This window comes from Telmatherina bonti (genome assembly GCF_933228915.1).
Source record: "Telmatherina bonti genome assembly, chromosome: 24".
Classification (NCBI taxonomy): Eukaryota; Metazoa; Chordata; class Actinopteri; order Atheriniformes; family Telmatherinidae; genus Telmatherina; species Telmatherina bonti.
The window spans coordinates 4,661,761-4,683,258 of record NC_136633.1 but is presented as its reverse complement, the minus strand read 5'-3'; the positions used below and the strand labels follow the sequence as shown (position 1 = coordinate 4,683,258).

The 21,498-nt window shown below is 54.4% G+C and overlaps 1 protein-coding gene across 1 annotated transcript; it reads left to right on the top strand.

Annotated features, from left to right (window-relative positions):
- Positions 1 to 594: 594 nt before the first annotated feature.
- Positions 595 to 19,356, top strand: ephx2 (epoxide hydrolase 2, cytoplasmic; the record flags this gene model as incomplete). The annotated part of the gene is made up of 10 exons (XM_079263835.1): positions 595 to 622; positions 700 to 726; positions 797 to 882; positions 959 to 1,070; positions 4,154 to 4,228; positions 4,743 to 4,785; positions 4,864 to 4,966; positions 14,601 to 14,670; positions 19,044 to 19,124; positions 19,210 to 19,356. The coding sequence occupies exons 2-10, from the start codon at positions 724 to 726 to the stop codon at positions 19,354 to 19,356; spliced, it is 720 nt and encodes a 239-aa protein (XP_079119961.1). The 5' UTR covers positions 595 to 622; positions 700 to 723.
- Positions 19,357 to 21,498: the final 2,142 nt, after the last annotated feature.

Here is a 21,498-nt window from a genome sequence, read left to right as displayed (position 1 = left end):
CGGTCTCCGGTCTCTGGCCTCCGGTCTCTGGCCTCCGGTCTCTGGCCTCTAGCCTCCAGTCTCTGGTCTCCAGTCTCTGGCCTCCGGTCTCCGGTCTCTGGCCTCCGGTCTCTGGCCTCTAGCCTCCAGTCTCTGGTCTCCAGTCTCTGGCCTCCGGTCTCCGGTCTCTAGCCTCCAGTCTCTGGCCTCCGGTCTCTGGCCTCTAGCCTCCAGTCTCTGGTCTCCAGTCTCTGGCCTCCGGTCTCTGGCCTCCGGTCTCTGGCCTCTAGCCTCCGGTCTCTGGCCTCCGGTCTCTGGCCTCTAGCCTCCAGTCTCTGGTCTCCAGTCTCTGGCCTCCGGTCTCCGGTCTCTGGCCTCCGGTCTCTGGCCTCTAGCCTCCGGTCTCTGGCCTCCGGTCTCTGGCCACTAGCCTCCAGTCTCTGGTCTCCAGTCTCTGGCCTCCGGTCTCCGGTCTCCGGTCTCTGGCCTCTAGCCTCCAGTCTCTGGTCTCTGGTCTCCGGTCTCTGGCCTCCGGTCTCCGGTCTCTGGCCTCTAGCCTCCAGTCTCTGGTCTCCGGTCTCTGACTCGTGTCCGTTCTCCACCCACAGACGAGGAGGAGTATTCTCTGCAGCAGATCTGCCAGGTTCGACCTCACCGTCATGAAATCTGTCGGATTTTGACAAATATTTGGATGGATGACGTCCTCTTCTCTTTTTACAGGATCTCATCGCCTTCCTGGACAGAATGGTGAGGAACATCTCAGCAGGGTCTGTCTCTCCGCTTCCTGTCAGCTGACTGGTCTTCCTCCTCCCTGCAGGTCATCCCTCAGGTCACCCTGGTGGGTCATGACTGGGGCGGCGCTCTGGTGTGGACCATGGCCCAGTATCACCCTGAAAGAGTCAGGTAGCCGTCACCAGGTTCAGGAATGCTGTCCAGATGTTTCCTGGAGAAGTAAAACATGCTTTCTGCTGGTGTGAAGGGCCGTGGCGTCCCTGAACACACCGCTGCTCCCAGCCGATCCCTCAGATCCTCCTGCTCAGAAACTGAAGGACATTCCCATCTTTGACTACCAGCTCTACTTCCAGAAACCAGTAAGACCACATCACACCTCAGGATGGGAACATGATGGTTCCATGGAACAAGCAGCTTGTTCCAACATGTTTATCATGTCTATCATGTCCATCATGTCCAACGTGTTCAATGTGTCCAACATGTCCATTGTGTCCAACATGTATAACATGTCCATCGTGTCCATCATGTTCAATGTGTCCAACATGTCCATTGTGTCCAATGTGTCCAACATGTCCATTGTGTCCAATGTATCCAACATGTCCAAGGTGTCCATCATGGCCAGAATGTCCATTGTGTTCATCATGTTCAATGTGTCCCTCATGTCTAACATGTCTAATGTGTCCAATGTGTCCGTCATGTCTAATGTGTCCAATGTGTCCAACATGTCTAACATGTCTAACATGTCTAATGTGTCCAATGTGTCCAACATGTCTAACATGTCCAATGTGTCCAACATGTCTAACATGTCTAATGTGTCCAACATGTCTAACATGTCTAATGTGTCCAATGTGTCCAACATGTCTAACATGTCTAATGTGTCCAATGTGTCCGTCATGTCTAACATGTCTCTGTCCAATGTGTCCAACATGTCTAACATGTCTAATGTGTCCAATGTGTCCAACATGTCTAACATGTCTAATGTGTCCAATGTGTCCGTCATGTCTAACATGTCTGTGTCCAATGTGTCCAACATGTCTAACATGTCTAATGTGTCCAATGTGTCCAACATGTCTAACATGTCTAATGTGTCCAATGTGTCCGTCATGTCTAACATGTCTGTGTCCAACATGTCTAACATGTCTAATGTGTCCAACATGTCTAACATGTCTAATGTGTCCAATGTGTCCAACATGTCTAACATGTCTAATGTGTCCAATGTGTCCGTCATGTCTAACATGTCTGTGTCCAACATGTCTAACATGTCTAATGTGTCCAATGTGTCCAACATGTCTAACATGTCTAATATGTCCAATGTGTCCAACATGTCTAACATATCCATTGTGTCCAATATGTCCAACATGTCCATCATGTCCACCGCATCAGATACTTTCAGTGTTTTCTTTCAGTTTCGCAGCTTTGTATTTCTGCTCCGTCTGGCTTGTTCTAACATGAACCATCCTGTAGAAGCTTCTACTCCCAGTCAGTATGTAGATGTGACGTCTCCATGGAGACATGATGTTTCCATGTAGACACGGTGTTTCCATGGAGACATTATGTTTCCATGTAGACACGGCATTTCCATGGAAACATGATGTTTCCATGTAGACATGGCGTTTCCATGGAGACATCATGTAGACATGGCGTTTCCATGGAGACATGATGTTTTCATGTAGATGTGATGTTTTCAGACTCAGCTGTCAGTCTAAAATTATGTAAAATGAATGTATGAACAGATAAAGCAGCATAAAGAGGAACCAGAAATTTGTAGAAATAACACACAGATCAGCAGTGACCAAGCCTTTTATCATCTGCACATCATTCTCTCACATCTTTGCTTTCATCTATTTTGTTAACCGCATAGTCCAGTTCAGGGTCACAGGAAGCTGGAGCCTGTAAGGGAATCCAGACGGCAATACACGACTCTTGGAGCTGAAACGTGGCGTCTGGAAAAGGCTCCCTTCAAACCTGAGACAATGGGAGCAGTTTGCTAAGGAGGGGGCCGAAATACCTGCTGAGGTGCAGAAGTCTCAGTGACTGTTACAGGAAACGTTTGATTCCATTGATGGCCTCAAAAGGTCTGGAACAAAATATTAAGTTGGAGAACCATCACTTTTCTCCAGGCCTGTTTCCTGAGTGTATTTTAATGTAATTCTGTTGAATGGTTAAAAAGCAAATTTCATGGAACTTTTATTCATTATTTAGTCAGATTCAAGTTATTTCTGTGACCATTGTTAGTTTTTTCTGTCATTGACCGAAGGGAACCAAGTTTTCCCCAGGTGTGTACGTATCTATATTCAGTCATATTAAAAGAAAAAGAAGTGGGCCGAGTACAGATCCCTGTGGGACACCGCTGAAAATCTCAAAAGTACATCAAACATGAGACTTAATGGCATTGAAACAAACACAGAACAGAAATGATTTCCATATGAACAGTTTTCCACGTCTTCCTGCTGTCCTCACTAAACCACCTCAGCCGCATCACAAATGTCTTCATAGCTTCATTCCAGCCACAGAGGACTGTAGTAGCTGTGTTTCAATTCAGGGTCGGCACACTTCCAAGTACAGATTTGTCGGCTGCATATGTTATGGTGGCGCGCCAAGTTCTGTCCCAGTTCAAAGGCTCCTCCCAGTCCTCCCAGTCCATACTTCGTTTGGCTACAGATTAGTCTAAAACGAATGATACAAGCGATGCATCCTTCACAGCCTCTTCTCCCAGAATTCATTACGCGTCGGCAAAACCCTTTATTTATTTATTTGTTTTTAAATGTACACATATTTGTCCCTGCAGACAAGCTGGGAGGACACAAATGGATTTGATTACATTCGTCTGACCAGGATTATTTTCCACTGAAGTCAACGTTAGCCTGACAGGATGAGGAGAGCTCGTCTAAACCGCCTCCTCCTCATGTTGCTCATTTACACACAAAGGAAAAGAAAAAAATTAATTACTGGCACCATTTTCTGTCATTTTAAAAATATTTTTCCTGTTTTTTTGTGGAAGAATGGGATCAGTAATTAGATAAACTTGGCATATGTAGTTGCTAGGCAACAGAGACCTGGAGCACTATGGGTAATTCTCGTCCACTAGATAGGCCGTCTCGTTTCAGGCAAGCACACTTCGGAGTGTGCAGACGACGTAGAACACTTCGCAGCCTAAGCAGTCTTCATGCTTCAAATTGTGCAGACCCTGGACTGAGACGTGACCTATTTCCTGCTTTTCTCATCACCTGTTGATCTTTGGCTGCTCCTGATTGGACATTACCGTCAGTTTAAGCTCTCTGATTGGTGGAAAGTCTGACAGAAAACCGGGACAGGGAGGAGCAGGAAGCTCTGGTGTCCTGCTGGTTTCTTCCCGGTCGGCTCTGGAACCAAGACCTTGGAAATGGTTTTCAGAGGCTAAAGGGTCTGGATGGTCTGCCTCATGCATGTGCTTGTGTTACAGGGAGCAGCAGAGGCCGAGCTGGAGAAGGACTTGGAGAGGACCTTCAAGATTTTCTTTTTCAGCGGCGCTGAGACGGTGACACACACACACACACACACACGCACTATAAACATATATATATATATATATATATATATATATATATGAACTTTTTTTGGCGTCTTACTGAAATGACTTTCTCCACCTTCTGGATGATGCCGAGCTTCTAAACACTTCCACGTATTTTTACCATAAACCACACGGACTGAAATCCCGGTTCCGGTTCTTTCCCACCAGAACGTCCTGATAAAAAGTCCTCCTGCTGGAATAAAAGCTTTCCATGTCTGCTCCTCCTGCCGTGAGTCGGTGTGAGCTGCCCATTGTTAGCTAGACGTGGATCTGTTTCCATGTAGGTTTATATTAGTCACTTTGTGGAGCTGGGAGATTAAAGTACAAATTACTGCTAAAGAAGTTTTATGTTTTACTCCACGCTGAGTCAGACTGGGCAGAGCACAGACGTTGTTGGGGACATTTTCATGCGAAGGGACTGTAACGTGACATTTTAACGTGCTGGTGTGTGTAAGTCATGTGATGGACGTGTCTTCCTCAGGCCTCTCGTCCGCCTCTCAGCACTGCAGGAGTCTGCGCTCGAGGTGAGAAAACCTTCCGTCTGCATGACTTCAGCTGCCGGCGGAGCCGTTCATGCAGCTCGTGTCTCTGCTGCGTTGCAGGCGGCCTGTTTGTGGGACTTCCAGACGATATTTCCCGGAGCACCATGCTGACGGAGGCCGACCTGCAGTACTACGTCAGCCGCTTCAGAGACGGCGGCTTCAGGTGGAGAACACATTCTGCAGCTCTGATGTCTCCGCTGCTTGTATGGTGTGAGCTTCTGTAGGAACGCGTCAGGTGTGGACACAATGCCCAGGAGGAAATACACCAGCCGGGGTTGGACATCAGGGAGGTTGGAGATCAGCGAGGTTGGACATCAGAGGGGTTGGACGTCAGAGGGGTTGGACGTCAGAGGGGTTGGACGTCAGCGGGGTTGGACATCAGAGGGGTTGGACGTCAGCGGGGTTGGACTTCAGAGGGGTTGGACATCAAAGGGGTTGGACATCAGAGGGGTTGGACATCAGAGGGGTTGGACATCAGCGGGGTTGGACATCAGAGGGGTTGGACGTCAGCGGGGTTGGACATCAGAGGGGTTGGACGTCAGCGGGGTTGGACATCAGAGGGGTTGGACATCAAAGGGGTTGGACATCAGAGGGGTTGGACATCAGAGGGGTTGGACATCAGCCGGGTTGGACATCAGCCGGGTTGGACATCAGCGGGGTTGGACGTCAGAGGGGTTGGACGTCAGCGGGGTTGGACATCAGAGGGGTTGGACATCAAAGGGGTTGGACATCAGAGGGGTTGGACGTCAGCGGGGTTGGACATCAGAGGGGTTGGACGTCAGCGGGGTTGGACATCAGAGGGGTTGGACATCAAAGGGGTTGGACATCAGAGGGGTTGGACATCAGAGGGGTTGGACATCAGCCGGGTTGGACATCAGCCGGGTTGGACATCAGCGGGGTTGGACATTAGAGGGGTTGGACGTCAGCGGGGTTGGACGTCAGAGGGGTTGGACGTCAGCGGGGGTTGGACATCAGAGGGGTTGGACGTCAGCGGAGTTGGACATCAGAGGGGTTGGACGTCAGAGGGGTTGGACGTCAGCGGGGTTGGACATCAGAGGGGTTGGACATCAAAGGGGTTGGACATCAGAGGAGTTGGACATCAGAGGGGTTGGACATCAGCCGGGTTGGACATCAGCCGGGTTGGACATTAGAGGGGTTGGACGTCAGCGGGGTTGGACGTCAGCGGGGGTTGGACATCAGAGGGGTTGGACGTCAGCGGAGTTGGACATCAGAGGGGTTGGACGTCAGCGGGGTTGGACATTAGAGGGGTTGGACGTCAGCGGAGTTGGACATCAGAGGGGTTGGACGTCAGAGGCGTTGGACATCAGCCGGGTTGGACGTCAGAGGCGTTGGACGTCAGAGGGGTTGGACATCAGAGGGGTTGGACGTCAGCGGGGTTGGACGTCAGCGGGGTTGGACATTAGAGGGGTTGGACGTCAGAGGGGTTGGACATCAGCGGGGTTGGACATTAGAGGGGTTGGACGTCAGCAGAGTTGGACATCAGAGGGGTTGGACGTCTGCGGGGTTGGACATCAGCCGGGTTGGACGTCAGAGGCGTTGGACGTCAGAGGGGTTGGACATCAGAGGGGTTGGACGTCAGCGGAGTTGGACATTAGAGGGGTTGGACATCAGCCGGGTTGGACGTCAGAGGGGTTGGACATCAGAGGGGTTGGACGTCAGCGGGGTTGGACATTAGAGGGGTTGGACGTCAGCGGGGTTGGACATCAGCGGGGTTGGACATTAGAGGAGTTGGACGTCAGAGGGGTTGGACATCAGTGGGGTTGGACGTCAGCGGGGTTGGACATCAGAGGGGTTGGACATCAGCGGGGTTGGACATTAGAGGAGTTGGACGTCAGAGGGGTTGGACATCAGAGGGGTTGGACGTCAGCGGGGTTGGACGTCAGAGGGTTTGGACATCAGAGGGGTTGGACGTCAGCGGGGTTGGACGTCAGAGGGGTTGGACGTCAGAGGGGTTGGACATCAGAGGGGTTGGACGTCAGCGGGGTTGGACGTCAGCGGGGTTGGACATCAGAGGGGTTGGACATCAGCGGGGTTGGACATCAGCCGGGTTGGACGTCAGAGGGGTTGGACATCAGCGGGGTTGGACGTCAGAGGGGTTGGACATCAGCGGGGTTGGACATTAGAGGAGTTGGACGTCAGAGGGGTTGGACATTAGAGGGGTTGGACGTCAGAGGGGTTGGACATTAGAGGAGTTGGACGTCAGAGGGGTTGGACATCAGAGGGGTTGGACGTCAGCGGGGTTGGACATCAGAGGGGTTGGACATCAGCGGGGTTGGACATTAGAGGAGTTGGACGTCAGAGGGGTTGGACATCAGAGGGGTTGGACGTCAGCGGGGTTGGACGTCAGAGGGGTTGGACATCAGAGGGGTTGGACGTCAGCGGAGTTGGACATCAGAGGGGTTGGACATTAGAGGAGTTGGACGTCAGAGGGGTTGGACATCAGAGGGGTTGGACGTCAGCGGGGTTGGACGTCAGAGGGGTTGGACATCAGAGGGGTTGGACGTCAGCGGAGTTGGACATCAGAGGGGTTGGACGTCAGAGGGGTTGGACGTCAGAGGGGTTGGACATCAGAGGGGTTGGACGTCAGCGGGGTTGGACGTCAGCGGGGTTGGACGTCAGCGGGGTTGGACATCAGAGGGGTTGGACATCAGCGGGGTTGGACATCAGCGGGGTTGGACGTCAGAGGGGTTGGACATCAGCGGGGTTGGACATCAGCGGGGTTGGACATCAGCGGGGTTGGACATCAGCGGGGTTGGACATCAGCGGGGTTGGACGTCAGAGGGGTTGGACGTCAGCGGGGGTTGGACATCAGAGGGGTTGGACGTCAGCGGAGTTGGACATCAGAGGGGTTGGACGTCAGAGGCGTTGGACATCAGCCGGGTTGGACATCAGCCGGGTTGGACATTAGAGGGGTTGGACGTCAGCGGGGTTGGACGTCAGCGGGGGTTGGACATCAGAGGGGTTGGACGTCAGCGGAGTTGGACATCAGAGGGGTTGGACGTCAGCGGGGTTGGACATTAGAGGGGTTGGACGTCAGCGGAGTTGGACATCAGAGGGGTTGGACGTCAGAGGCGTTGGACATCAGCCGGGTTGGACGTCAGAGGCGTTGGACGTCAGAGGGGTTGGACGTCAGAGGCGTTGGACATCAGCCGGGTTGGACGTCAGAGGCGTTGGACATCAGAGGGGTTGGACGTCAGAGGGGTTGGACGTCAGCGGGGTTGGACATTAGAGGGGTTGGACGTCAGAGGGGTTGGACATCAGCGGGGTTGGACATTAGAGGGGTTGGACGTCAGCAGAGTTGGACATCAGAGGGGTTGGACGTCTGCGGGGTTGGACATCAGCCGGGTTGGACGTCAGAGGCGTTGGACGTCAGAGGGGTTGGACATCAGAGGGGTTGGACGTCAGCGGAGTTGGACATTAGAGGGGTTGGACATCAGCCGGGTTGGACATCAGCCGGGTTGGACGTCAGAGGGGTTGGACATCAGAGGGGTTGGACGTCAGCGGGGTTGGACATTAGAGGGGTTGGACGTCAGAGGGGTTGGACATCAGCGGGGTTGGACATTAGAGGAGTTGGACGTCAGAGGGGTTGGACATCAGTGGGGTTGGACGTCAGCGGGGTTGGACATCAGAGGGGTTGGACATCAGCGGGGTTGGACATTAGAGGAGTTGGACGTCAGAGGGGTTGGACATCAGAGGGGTTGGACGTCAGCGGGGTTGGACGTCAGAGGGTTTGGACATCAGAGGGGTTGGACGTCAGAGGGGTTGGACGTCAGAGGGGTTGGACATCAGAGGGGTTGGACGTCAGCGGGGTTGGACGTCAGCGGGGTTGGACATCAGAGGGGTTGGACATCAGCGGGGTTGGACATCAGCCGGGTTGGACGTCAGAGGGGTTGGACATCAGCGGGGTTGGACGTCAGAGGGGTTGGACATCAGCGGGGTTGGACATTAGAGGAGTTGGACGTCAGAGGGGTTGGACATTAGAGGGGTTGGACGTCAGAGGGGTTGGACATTAGAGGAGTTGGACGTCAGAGGGGTTGGACATCAGAGGGGTTGGACGTCAGCGGGGTTGGACATCAGAGGGGTTGGACATCAGCGGGGTTGGACATTAGAGGAGTTGGACGTCAGAGGGGTTAGACATCAGAGGGGTTGGACGTCAGCGGGGTTGGACGTCAGAGGGGTTGGACATCAGAGGGGTTGGACGTCAGCGGAGTTGGACATCAGAGGGGTTGGACATTAGAGGAGTTGGACATCAGAGGGGTTGGACATCAGAGGGGTTGGACGTCAGCGGGGTTGGACGTCAGAGGGGTTGGACATCAGAGGGGTTGGACGTCAGCGGAGTTGGACATCAGAGGGGTTGGACGTCAGAGGGGTTGGACGTCAGAGGGGTTGGACATCAGAGGGGTTGGACGTCAGCGGGGTTGGATGTCAGCGGGGTTGGACGTCAGCGGGGTTGGACATCAGAGGGGTTGGACATCAGCGGGGTTGGACATCAGCGGGGTTGGACATCAGCGGGGTTGGACATCAGCGGGGTTGGACATCAGCCGGGTTGGACATTAGAGGGGTTGGACGTCAGAGGGGTTGGATGTCAGAGGGGTTGGACATAGAGGGGTTGGACGTCAGGGGGGTTGGACATTAGAGGGGTTGGACATTAGAGGGGTTGGACGTCAGCGGGGTTGGACATCAGCCGGGTTGGACATTAGAGGGGTTGGACATTAGAGGGGTTGGACGTCAGCGGGGTTGGACATCAGCGGGGTTGGACGTCAGAGGGGTTGGACATCAGCGGGGTTGGACATCAGCGGGGTTGGACATCAGCGGGGTTGGACATCAGCCGGGTTGGACATCAGCCGGGTTGGACATCAGCGGGGTTGGACGTCAGAGGGGTTGGACGTCAGCGGGGGTTGGACATCAGAGGGGTTGGACGTCAGCGGAGTTGGACATCAGAGGGGTTGGACGTCAGAGGCGTTGGACGTCAGCGGGGTTGGACATCAGGGGGGTTGGACATTAGAGGGGTTGGACATTAGAGGGGTTGGACGTCAGCGGGGTTGGACATCAGAGGGGTTGGACGTCAGCGGGGTTGGACATCAGAGGGGTTGGACGTCAGCGGGGTTGGACATCAGAGGGGTTGGACATCAAAGGGGTTGGACATCAGAGGGGTTGGACATCAGAGGGGTTGGACATCAGCCGGGTTGGACATCAGCCGGGTTGGACATCAGCGGGGTTGGACATTAGAGGGGTTGGACGTCAGCGGGGTTGGACGTCAGAGGGGTTGGACGTCAGCGGGGGTTGGACATCAGAGGGGTTGGACGTCAGCGGAGTTGGACATCAGAGGGGTTGGACGTCAGAGGGGTTGGACGTCAGCGGGGTTGGACATCAGAGGGGTTGGACATCAAAGGGGTTGGACATCAGAGGAGTTGGACATCAGAGGGGTTGGACATCAGCCGGGTTGGACATCAGCCGGGTTGGACATTAGAGGGGTTGGACGTCAGCGGGGTTGGACGTCAGCGGGGGTTGGACATCAGAGGGGTTGGACGTCAGCGGAGTTGGACATCAGAGGGGTTGGACGTCAGCGGGGTTGGACATTAGAGGGGTTGGACGTCAGCGGAGTTGGACATCAGAGGGGTTGGACGTCAGAGGCGTTGGACATCAGCCGGGTTGGACGTCAGAGGCGTTGGACGTCAGAGGGGTTGGACATCAGAGGGGTTGGACGTCAGCGGGGTTGGACATTAGAGGGGTTGGACGTCAGAGGGGTTGGACATCAGAGGGGTTGGACATTAGAGGGGTTGGACGTCAGCAGAGTTGGACATCAGAGGGGTTGGACGTCTGCGGGGTTGGACATCAGCCGGGTTGGACGTCAGAGGCGTTGGACGTCAGAGGGGTTGGACATCAGAGGGGTTGGACGTCAGCGGAGTTGGACATTAGAGGGGTTGGACATCAGCCGGGTTGGACGTCAGAGGGGTTGGACATCAGAGGGGTTGGACGTCAGCGGGGTTGGACATTAGAGGGGTTGGACGTCAGAGGGGTTGGACATCAGCGGGGTTGGACATTAGAGGAGTTGGACGTCAGAGGGGTTGGACGTCAGAGGGGTTGGACATCAGAGGGGTTGGACATCAGCGGGGTTGGACATTAGAGGAGTTGGACGTCAGAGGGGTTGGACATCAGAGGGGTTGGACGTCAGCGGGGTTGGACGTCAGAGGGTTTGGACATCAGAGGGGTTGGACGTCAGAGGGGTTGGACGTCAGAGGGGTTGGACGTCAGAGGGGTTGGACATCAGAGGGGTTGGACGTCAGCGGGGTTGGACGTCAGCGGGGTTGGACATCAGAGGGGTTGGACATCAGCGGGGTTGGACATCAGCCGGGTTGGACGTCAGAGGGGTTGGACATCAGCGGGGTTGGACATCAGCGGGGTTGGACGTCAGAGGGGTTGGACATCAGCGGGGTTGGACATTAGAGGAGTTGGACGTCAGAGGGGTTGGACATTAGAGGGGTTGGACGTCAGAGGGGTTGGACATTAGAGGAGTTGGACGTCAGAGGGGTTGGACATCAGAGGGGTTGGACGTCAGCGGGGTTGGACATCAGAGGGGTTGGACATCAGCGGGGTTGGACATTAGAGGAGTTGGACGTCAGAGGGGTTGGACATCAGAGGGGTTGGACGTCAGCGGGGTTGGACGTCAGAGGGGTTGGACATCAGAGGGGTTGGACGTCAGCGGAGTTGGACATCAGAGGGGTTGGACATTAGAGGAGTTGGACGTCAGAGGGGTTGGACATCAGAGGGGTTGGACGTCAGCGGGGTTGGACGTCAGAGGGGTTGGACATCAGAGGGGTTGGACGTCAGCGGAGTTGGACATCAGAGGGGTTGGACGTCAGAGGGGTTGGACGTCAGAGGGGTTGGACATCAGAGGGGTTGGACGTCAGCGGGGTTGGACATTAGAGGGGTTGGACGTCAGAGGGGTTGGACATCAGCGGGGTTGGACATTAGAGGAGTTGGACGTCAGAGGGGTTGGACATCAGTGGGGTTGGACGTCAGCGGGGTTGGACATCAGAGGGGTTGGACATCAGCGGGGTTGGACATTAGAGGAGTTGGACGTCAGAGGGGTTGGACATCAGAGGGGTTGGACGTCAGCGGGGTTGGACGTCAGAGGGTTTGGACATCAGAGGGGTTGGACGTCAGAGGGGTTGGACGTCAGAGGGGTTGGACGTCAGAGGGGTTGGACATCAGAGGGGTTGGACGTCAGCGGGGTTGGACGTCAGCGGGGTTGGACATCAGCGGGGTTGGACATCAGCCGGGTTGGACGTCAGAGGGGTTGGACATCAGCGGGGTTGGACGTCAGAGGGGTTGGACATCAGCGGGGTTGGACATTAGAGGAGTTGGACGTCAGAGGGGTTGGACATTAGAGGGGTTGGACGTCAGAGGGGTTGGACATTAGAGGAGTTGGACGTCAGAGGGGTTGGACATCAGAGGGGTTGGACGTCAGCGGGGTTGGACATCAGAGGGGTTGGACATCAGCAGGGTTGGACATTAGACGAGTTGGACGTCAGAGGGGTTGGACATCAGAGGGGTTGGACGTCAGCGGGGTTGGACGTCAGAGGGGTTGGACATCAGAGGGGTTGGACGTCAGCGGAGTTGGACATCAGAGGGGTTGGACATTAGAGGAGTTGGACGTCAGAGGGGTTGGACATCAGAGGGGTTGGACGTCAGCGGGGTTGGACGTCAGAGGGGTTGGACATCAGAGGGGTTGGACGTCAGCGGAGTTGGACATCAGAGGGGTTGGACGTCAGAGGGGTTGGACGTCAGAGGGGTTGGACATCAGAGGGGTTGGACGTCAGCGGGGTTGGACGTCAGCGGGGTTGGACGTCAGCGGGGTTGGACATCAGAGGGGTTGGACATCAGCGGGGTTGGACATCAGCGGGGTTGGACATCAGCGGGGTTGGACATCAGCGGGGTTGGACATCAGCCGGGTTGGACATTAGAGGGGTTGGACGTCAGAGGGGTTGGATGTCAGAGGGGTTGGACATAGAGGGGTTGGACGTCAGGGGGGTTGGACATTAGAGGGGTTGGACATTAGAGGGGTTGGACGTCAGCGGGGTTGGACATCAGCCGGGTTGGACATTAGAGGGGTTGGACATTAGAGGGGTTGGACGTCAGCGGGGTTGGACATTAGAGGGGTTGGACGTCAGAGGGGTTGGATGTCAGAGGGGTTGGATGTCAGCGGGGTTGGACATTAGAGGGGTTGGACGTCAGGGGGGTTGGACATCAGCCGGGTTGGACATTAGAGGGGTTGGACATTAGAGGGGTTGGACGTCAGCGGGGTTGGACATCAGCCGGGTTGGACATTAGAGGGGTTGGACGTCAGCGGGGTTGGACATTAGAGGGGTTGGACGTCAGAGGGGTTGGATGTCAGAGGGGTTGGACATTAGAGGGGTTGGACGTCAGGGGGGTTGGACATTAGAGGGGTTGGACATTAGAGGGGTTGGACGTCAGCGGGGTTGGACATCAGCCGGGTTGGACATTAGAGGGGTTGGACATTAGAGGGGTTGGACGTCAGCGGGGTTGGACATTAGAGGGGTTGGACGTCAGAGGGGTTGGATGTCAGAGGGGTTGGATGTCAGCGGGGTTGGACATTAGAGGGGTTGGACGTCAGCGGGGTTGGACATCAGCCGGGTTGGACATTAGAGGGGTTGGACGTCAGCGGGGTTGGACATTAGAGGGGTTGGACATCAGCCGGGTTGGATATCAGAGGGGTTGGACATCAGAGGGGTTGGACGTCAGGTCTCAGGTCTTAGATCTCAGGTCTCAGGTCCTGGTCCTGGTCCAGGTCTCAGGTCCAGGTCTCAGGCCCAAGTCCAGGTCTCAAGTCCAGGTCCAGGTCACAGGTCTATGTCTCAGGTCCGTGTCTCTGGTCCAGGTCTCAGATCTCAGGTCTCAGGTCCAGGTCTCAGGGCCATGTTTCAGGTCTCAGGTCCAGGGCTCAGGTCTCAGGCCCAGGGCTCAGGTCTCAGGTCAAGGTCCAGGTCCAGGTCTCAAGTCCAGGTTTGAGGTCCAGGTCTCAGGTCCAGGTCTCAGATCTCAGGTCCTGGTCCAGGTCTCAGGTCCAGGTCCAGGTCTCATGTCCAGGTCTCAGATCCAGGTCTCAGGTCCAGGTCACAGGTCCAGGTCTCAAGTCCAAGTCCAGGTCTCAGGTCTCAGGTCCAGGTCCAGACCAACAACCCGGACCCAGTAGCTCCATTCCAGACCGTGCAGGTCCAGGTCTCAGGTCCCGGGCCCAGGTCCAGATCTCAGGCCTCAGGTATCAGATCCAGGTCCTAGGTCCAGACCAACAACCCGGACCCAGTAGCTCCATTCCAGACCGTGCAGGTCCAGGTCTCAGGTCCAGGTCTCAAGTCCAGGTCCAGGTCTCAGGTCTCAGGTCCAGGCCCAGGTCTGAGGTCTCAGGTTAGAGTCAGCAAGAGACCGGACCAGTTTGGCTTGTTGGGAAGGTTGCAGGAGAGAGGAACATGGCAGTTTCAGAACCAGACATCTGGGACGATGTCCTCGGGACAGACCAGACCTACGTGGACATGTTTGGTCCTGAAACGCATCATAGCCCCTTTCAGCACGGTGCTGGAGGGACGATGGTCTGGACGGTCCAGGATGTCCCACGATTGGGTTTTTGATTGATCTGCTGAATAAGTTGGACAGACTGGGACAATGTAACGATGCTGGTCCAGGTTTTAGGACATCTGGACATTGTACAGGTAACATGATGAAGGTGACTTCCTCTTCTGCTGTTTTGTCCCCAGGAGGCCTTTGAATTGGTACCGGAACCAGGACGAGAACTGGAAGTGGATGTTTTCCCAGCCGAAGGGGAAGGTGTGTAAGACAAAGCCGGAGACAAACCGGAGACAAGCCGGAGACGAGCCGGAGACGAGCCGGAGACAAGCCGGAGACAAGCCGGGGACGAACCGGAGAAGAACCAGAGACAAACTGGAGACAAACTGGAGACAAACTGGGGACGAACTGGAGACAAGCCGGAGACAAGCCGGGGACGAACCGGAGACAAGCCGGAGATAAGCCGGTGACGAACCGAAGAAGAACCAGAGACAAACTGGAGACAAACTGGAGACAAACTGGGGACAAACTGGAGACAAACTGGAGACAAACTGGGGACAAACTGGAGACAAACAGGACGCTTTGAGTCAGACTGATGAGACGTTTTCTGGTACTGACACAGTTCCACCTCCAGACATCTTCTATAAAAAAATGAACCTGAAGACGGTTTTACTTCTGGAAGAGAGACATGTCCAGCAGGTTGGGGAAACGTCTCCGTTTATATATTATCCACATCAGGTCCACATCAGGTCTACGTCAGGTCCACATCAGGTCCTCATCAGGTCCAGACCTGTCCACATCAGGTCCTCATCAGGTCCAGATCTGTCCACATCAGGTCCTCATCAGGTCCAGACCTGTCCACATCAGGTCCTCATCAGGTCTACGTCAGGTCCACATCAGGTCCTCATCAGGTCTACGTCAGGTCCACATCAGGTCCTCATCAGGTCCACGTCAGGTCCACATCAGGTCCTCATCAGGTCTACGTCAGGTCCACATCAGGTCCTCATCAGGTCCACGTCAGGTCCACATCAGGTCCTCATCAGGTCCACGTCAGGTCCACATCAGGTCCTCATCAGGTCTACGTCAGGTCCACATCAGGTCCTCATCAGGTCCACGTCAGGTCCACATCAGGTCCTCATCAGGTCTACGTCAGGTCCACATCAGGTCCTCATCAGGTCCAGACCTGTCCACATCAGGTCCTCATCAGGTCCACGTCAGGTCCACATCAGGTCCTCATCAGGTCCAAATCAGGTCCAGATCTGTCCTCATCAGGTCCACATCAGGTCCACATCAGGTCTACGTCAGGTCCACATCAGGTCCACATCAGGTCTACGTCAGGTCCACATCAGGTCCTCATCAGGTCCAGACCTGTCCACATCAGGTCCTCATCAGGTCCACGTCAGGTCCACATCAGGTCCTCATCAGGTCCACATCAGGTCCAGATCTGTCCTCATCAGGTCCACGTCAGGTCCACATCAGGTCCAGACCTGTCCACATCAGGTCCTCATCAGGTCCAGACCTGTCCTCATCAGGTCCTCATCAGGTCCAGACCTGTCCACATCAGGTCCTCATCAGGTCCACATCAGGTCCAGACCTGTCCTCATCAGGTCCTCATCAGGTCCAGACCTGTCCACATCAGGTCCTCATCAGGTCCAGACCTGTCCTCATCAGGTCCTCATCAGGTCCAGACCTGTCCACATCAGGTCCTCATCAGGTCCAGACCTGTCCTCATCAGGTCCTCATCAGGTCCAGACCTGTCCACATCAGGTCCTCATCAGGTCCAGACCTGTCCACATCAGGTCCAGATCAGGTCCACGTCAGGTCCACGTCAGGTCCTCATCAGGTCCAGACCTGTCCACATCAGGTCCAGATCAGGTCCACGTCAGGTCCTCATCAGGTCCAGACCTGTCCACATCAGGTCCTCATCAGGTCCAGACCTGTCCAGATCAGGTCCACATCAGGTCCAGACCTGTCCACATCAGGTCCACATCAGGTCCTCATCAGGTCCAGACCTGTCCACATCAGGTCCAGATCAGGTCCACGTCAGGTCCACTTCAGGTCCTCATCAGGTCCACGTCAGGTCCACGTCAGGTCCTCATCAGGTCCAGACCTGTCCACATCAGGTCCTCATCAGGTCCAGACCTGTCCAGATCAGGTCCACTTCAGGTCCAGATCAGGTCCACATCAGGTCCAGACCTGTCCACATCAGGTCCACATCAGGTCCTCATCAGGTCCAGACCTGTCCACATCAGGTCCAGATCAGGTCCACGTCAGGTCCACATCAGGTCCTCATCAGGTCCAGACCTGTCCACAGCAGGTCCACATCAGGTCCTCATCAGGTCCAGACCTGTCCACATCAGGTCCAGATCAGGTCCACGTCAGGTCCACATCAGGTCCTCATCAGGTCCAGACCTGTCCACATCAGGTCCTCATCAGGTCCAGACCTGTCCAGATCAGGTCCACTTCAGGTCCAGATCAGGTCCACATCAGGTCCAGACCTGTCCACATCAGGTCCACATCAGGTCCAGATCAGGTCCTCATCAGGTCCAGACCTGTCCACATCAGGTCCAGATCAGGTCCAGACCTGTCCACATCAGGTCCTCATCAGGTCCAGATCAGGTCCACATCAGGTCCAGATCAGTTCCAGACCTGTCCACATCAGGTCCAGATCAGGTCCTCATCAGGTCCAGACCTGTCCTCATCAGGTCTTCATCAGGTCCAGACCTGTCCACAGCAGGTCCACTTCAGGTCCACATCAGGTCCACATCAGGTCCAGATCAGGTCCTCATCAGGTCCAGACCTGTCCACATCAGGTCCTCATCAGGTCCAGACCTGTCCTCATCAGGTCCTCATCAGGTCCAGACCTGTCCACATCAGGTCCAGATCAGGTCCTCATCAGGTCCAGACCTGTCCTCATCAGGTCCTCATCAGGTCCAGACCTGTCCACAGCAGGTCCTCATCAGGTCCAGACCTGTCCACATCAGGTCCTCATCAGGTCCACGTCAGGTCCACATCAGGTCCTCATCAGGTCCAGACCTGTCCACAGCAGGTCCACATCAGGTCCTCATCAGGTCCAGACCTGTCCACATCAGGTCCAGATCAGGTCCACGTCAGGTCCACTTCAGGTCCACATCAGGTCCTCATCAGGTCCACGTCAGGTCCTCATCAGGTCCAGACCTGTCCACATCAGGTCCAGATCAGGTCCACGTCAGGTCCTCATCAGGTCCTCATCAGGTCCAGACCTGTCCACATCAGGTCCTCATCAGGTCCAGACCTGTCCAGATCAGGTCCACTTCAGGTCCAGATCAGGTCCACATCAGGTCCAGACCTGTCCACATCAGGTCCACATCAGGTCCTCATCAGGTCCTCATCAGGTCCAGACCTGTCCACATCAGGTCCAGATCAGGTCCACGTCAGGTCCACATCAGGTCCTCATCAGGTCCAGACCTGTCCACATCAGGTCCTCATCAGGTCCAGACCTGTCCACATCAGGTCCTCATCAGGTCCAGACCTGTCCAGATCAGGTCCAGATCAGGTCCAGATCAGGTCCAGACCTGTCCACATCAGGTCCACATCAGGTCCACATCAGGTCCTCATCAGGTCCAGACCTGTCCAGACCTGTCCACATCAGGTCCTCATCATGTCCAGACCTGTCCTCATCAGGTCCAGACCTGTCCAGATCAGGTCCACTTCAGGTCCAGATCAGGTCCACATCAGGTCCAGATCAGGTCCAGACCTGTCCACATCAGGTCCAGATCAGGTCCTCATCAGGTCCAGACCTGTCCTCATCAGGTCCTCATCAGGTCCAGACCTGTCCACAGCAGGTCCACTTCAGGTCCACATCAGGTCCAGACCTGTCCAGATCAGGTCCACTTCAGGTCCAGATCAGGTCCACATCAGGTCCAGACCTGTCCACATCAGGTCCAGACCTGTCCACATCAGGTCCAGATCAGGTCCACATCAGGTCCAGATCAGGTCCTCATCAGGTCCAGACCTGTCCTCATCAGGTCCTCATCAGGTCCAGACCTGTCCACATCAGGTCCTCATCAGGTCCAGACCTGTCCTCATCAGGTCCAGACCTGTCCACATCAGGTCCTCATCAGGTCCAGACCTGTCCTCATCAGGTCCTCATCAGGTCCAGACCTGTCCACATCAGGTCCACATCAGGTCCAGACCTGTCCACATCAGGTCCTCATCAGGTCCAGACCTGTCCTCATCAGGTCCTCATCAGGTCCAGACCTGTCCTCATCAGGTCCTCATCAGGTCCAGACCTGTCCACATCAGGTCCACATCAGGTCCAGATCAGGTCCTCATCAGGTCCAGACCTGTCCTCATCAGGTCCAGACCTGTCCTCATCAGGTCCTCATCAGGTCCAGACCTGTCCTCATCAGGTCCTCATCAGGTCCAGACCTGTCCACATCAGGTCCACCTGTAGCCAGCCTGACAGACACCACCTGCCAGAGTGAGACGGGACCAGAACTAGACCAGTTTGGTAACTGGGTGATGAGAGATCTCCAGTCCGTCTGACTGGTTGATGATAAGATGCAGGAATCGTGTTTTTCTCCACGTGTGGGACCTATGGCAGTCCAGAGAGGACAAACACCGTCAGATGTTTGTTTTTGTTTGTTTGTAAGGTGCTGATGCCGGCGCTGATGGTCACAGCCGGTAAAGACCCGGTCCTGCTGCCGTCCCTGTCCAGCGGTATGGACGACTTGGTAAGAACCTCTGCAGCGAGACAAACGGCCGAGTCCTTCCAGGTTGCTGGAGACGAATCTGATCCTGGTTTACGGTCACCTGCAGGTCCCCAACCTGACCCGGGGACACATCGAGGACAGTGGACACTGGACACAGATGGACAAGCCGGTGGAGACCAACAACATCCTGATATCGTGGCTGAAAGAGGTTCACAGGAAGGCTGGAGCGGTTACCATGGCGCCCAAACTGTGAGGAAGAGGATGGAGCCGGAGGGAGGAAGGTTAATGGATGGATGTAACTCTAAAATAAAGAACAATGTCGGGGGATAAAAAGTGAAGTAGGAAGTAGAGGCGGATAGAAAATCAGAAGTGATGGATGAATTAACCCTTTAAGCTCGATTTAGAACAACTAGACAAAAAAGTCTTTGATCCTTTATTAAAATATTAACAAATTAACAATTTCATCGCCTTTAACATTTCATACTGTGTGATGTCACAATTATTGTTCAATATGTTTATTATTAAACCTCAATAAACTCTTGAGCCATCTGTTGAGTTTTTATTTCATATTAATGTTTCAGCCAATCATACGGCAGCATGTAGACAAGCTGAACTGATAAGCAGAATCAGGAAGAAAGATTCTCATCATGATGAGGTGGAACGGGAGATTCTCATGGTGATGAGGTGGAACGGGAGATTCTCATGGTGATGAGGTGGAACGGGAGATTCTTATGGTGATGAGGTGGAACTGGAGATTCTCATGGTGATGAGGTGGAACGGGAGATTCTCATCATGATGAGGTGGAACGGGAGATTCTCATCGTGATGAGGTGGAACGGGAGATTCTCATCGTGATGAGGTGGAATGGGAGATTCTCATCGTGATGAGGTGGAACGGGAGATTCTCATCATGATGAAGTGGAACGGGAGATTCTCATCCTGATGAGGCGGAACGCGAGATTCTCATGGTGATGAGGTGGAACGGGAGAGTCTCATCTTGATGAGGTGGAACGGGAGATTCTCATGGTGATGAGGTGGAACGGGAGATTCTCATGGTGATGAGGTGGAATGGGAGATTCTCATCATGATGAGGCGGAACGGGAGATTCTAATCATGATGAGGCGGAACGGGAGATTCTCATCATGATGAGGCGGAACGCGAGATTCTCATGGTGATGAGGTGGAACGGGAGAGTCTCATCTTGATGAGGTGGAACGGGAGATTCTCATAGTGTTGAGGTGGAACGGGAGATTCTCATGGTGATGAGGTGGAATAGGAGATTCTCATCATGATGAGGTGGAACGGGAGATTCTCATGGTGATGAGGTGGAACTGAAGATTCTCATCATGATGAGGTGGAACGGGAGATTCTCATGGTGATGAGGTGGAACAGGAGCTTTCCTTGGTGATGAGGTGGAACGGGAGATTCTCATGGTGATGAGGTGGAACTGAAGATTCTAATCATGATGAGGTGGAACGGGAGATTCTCATGGTGATGAGGTGGAACTGGAGATTCTCATCATGATGAGGTGGAACAGGAGATTCTCATCATGATGAGGTGGAACGGGAGATTCTCATCATGATGAAGTGGAACAGGAGATTCTCATCATGATGAGGTGGAACGGGGGATTTTCATGGTGATGAGGTGGAACGGGACATTCTCATCACGATTAGGTGGAACGGGAGATTCTCATGGTGATGAGGTGGAACAGGAGATTCTCATCATGATGAGGTGGAAGGGGAGATTTTCATGGTGATGAGGTGGAACGGGAGATTCTCATCGTGATGAGGTGGAACGGAAGATTTTCATGGTGATGAGGCGCAACGGGATATTCTCATGGTGATGAGGTGGAACTGAAGATTCTCATCATGATGAAGTGGAACAGGAGATTCTCATCATGATGAGGTGGAACTGAAGATTCTCATCATGATGAGGTGGAACGGGAGATTCTCATGGTGATGAGGTGGAACAGAAGACTCTCATCATGATGAGGTGGAACGGGATATTCTTATCACGATGAGGTGGAAGGGGAGATTCTCATGGTGATGAGATGGAACAGGAGATTGTCATGGTGATGAGGTGGAACGGAAGATTTTCATGGTGATGAGGCGCAACGGGATATTCTCATGGTGATGAGGTGGAACGGGAGAGTCTCATCTTGATGAGGTGGAACGGGAGATTCTCATCGTGATGAGGTGGAACGGGAGATTCTCATGGTGATGAGGTGGAATGGGAGATTCTCATCGTGATGAGGTGGAAAGGGAGATTCTCAGGGTAATGAGGTGGAACGGGAGATTCTCATGGTGATGAAGTGGAACTGAAGATTCTCATCATGATGAGGTGGAACGGGACATTCTCATGGTGATGAGGTGGAATGGGAGATTCTCATCATGATGAG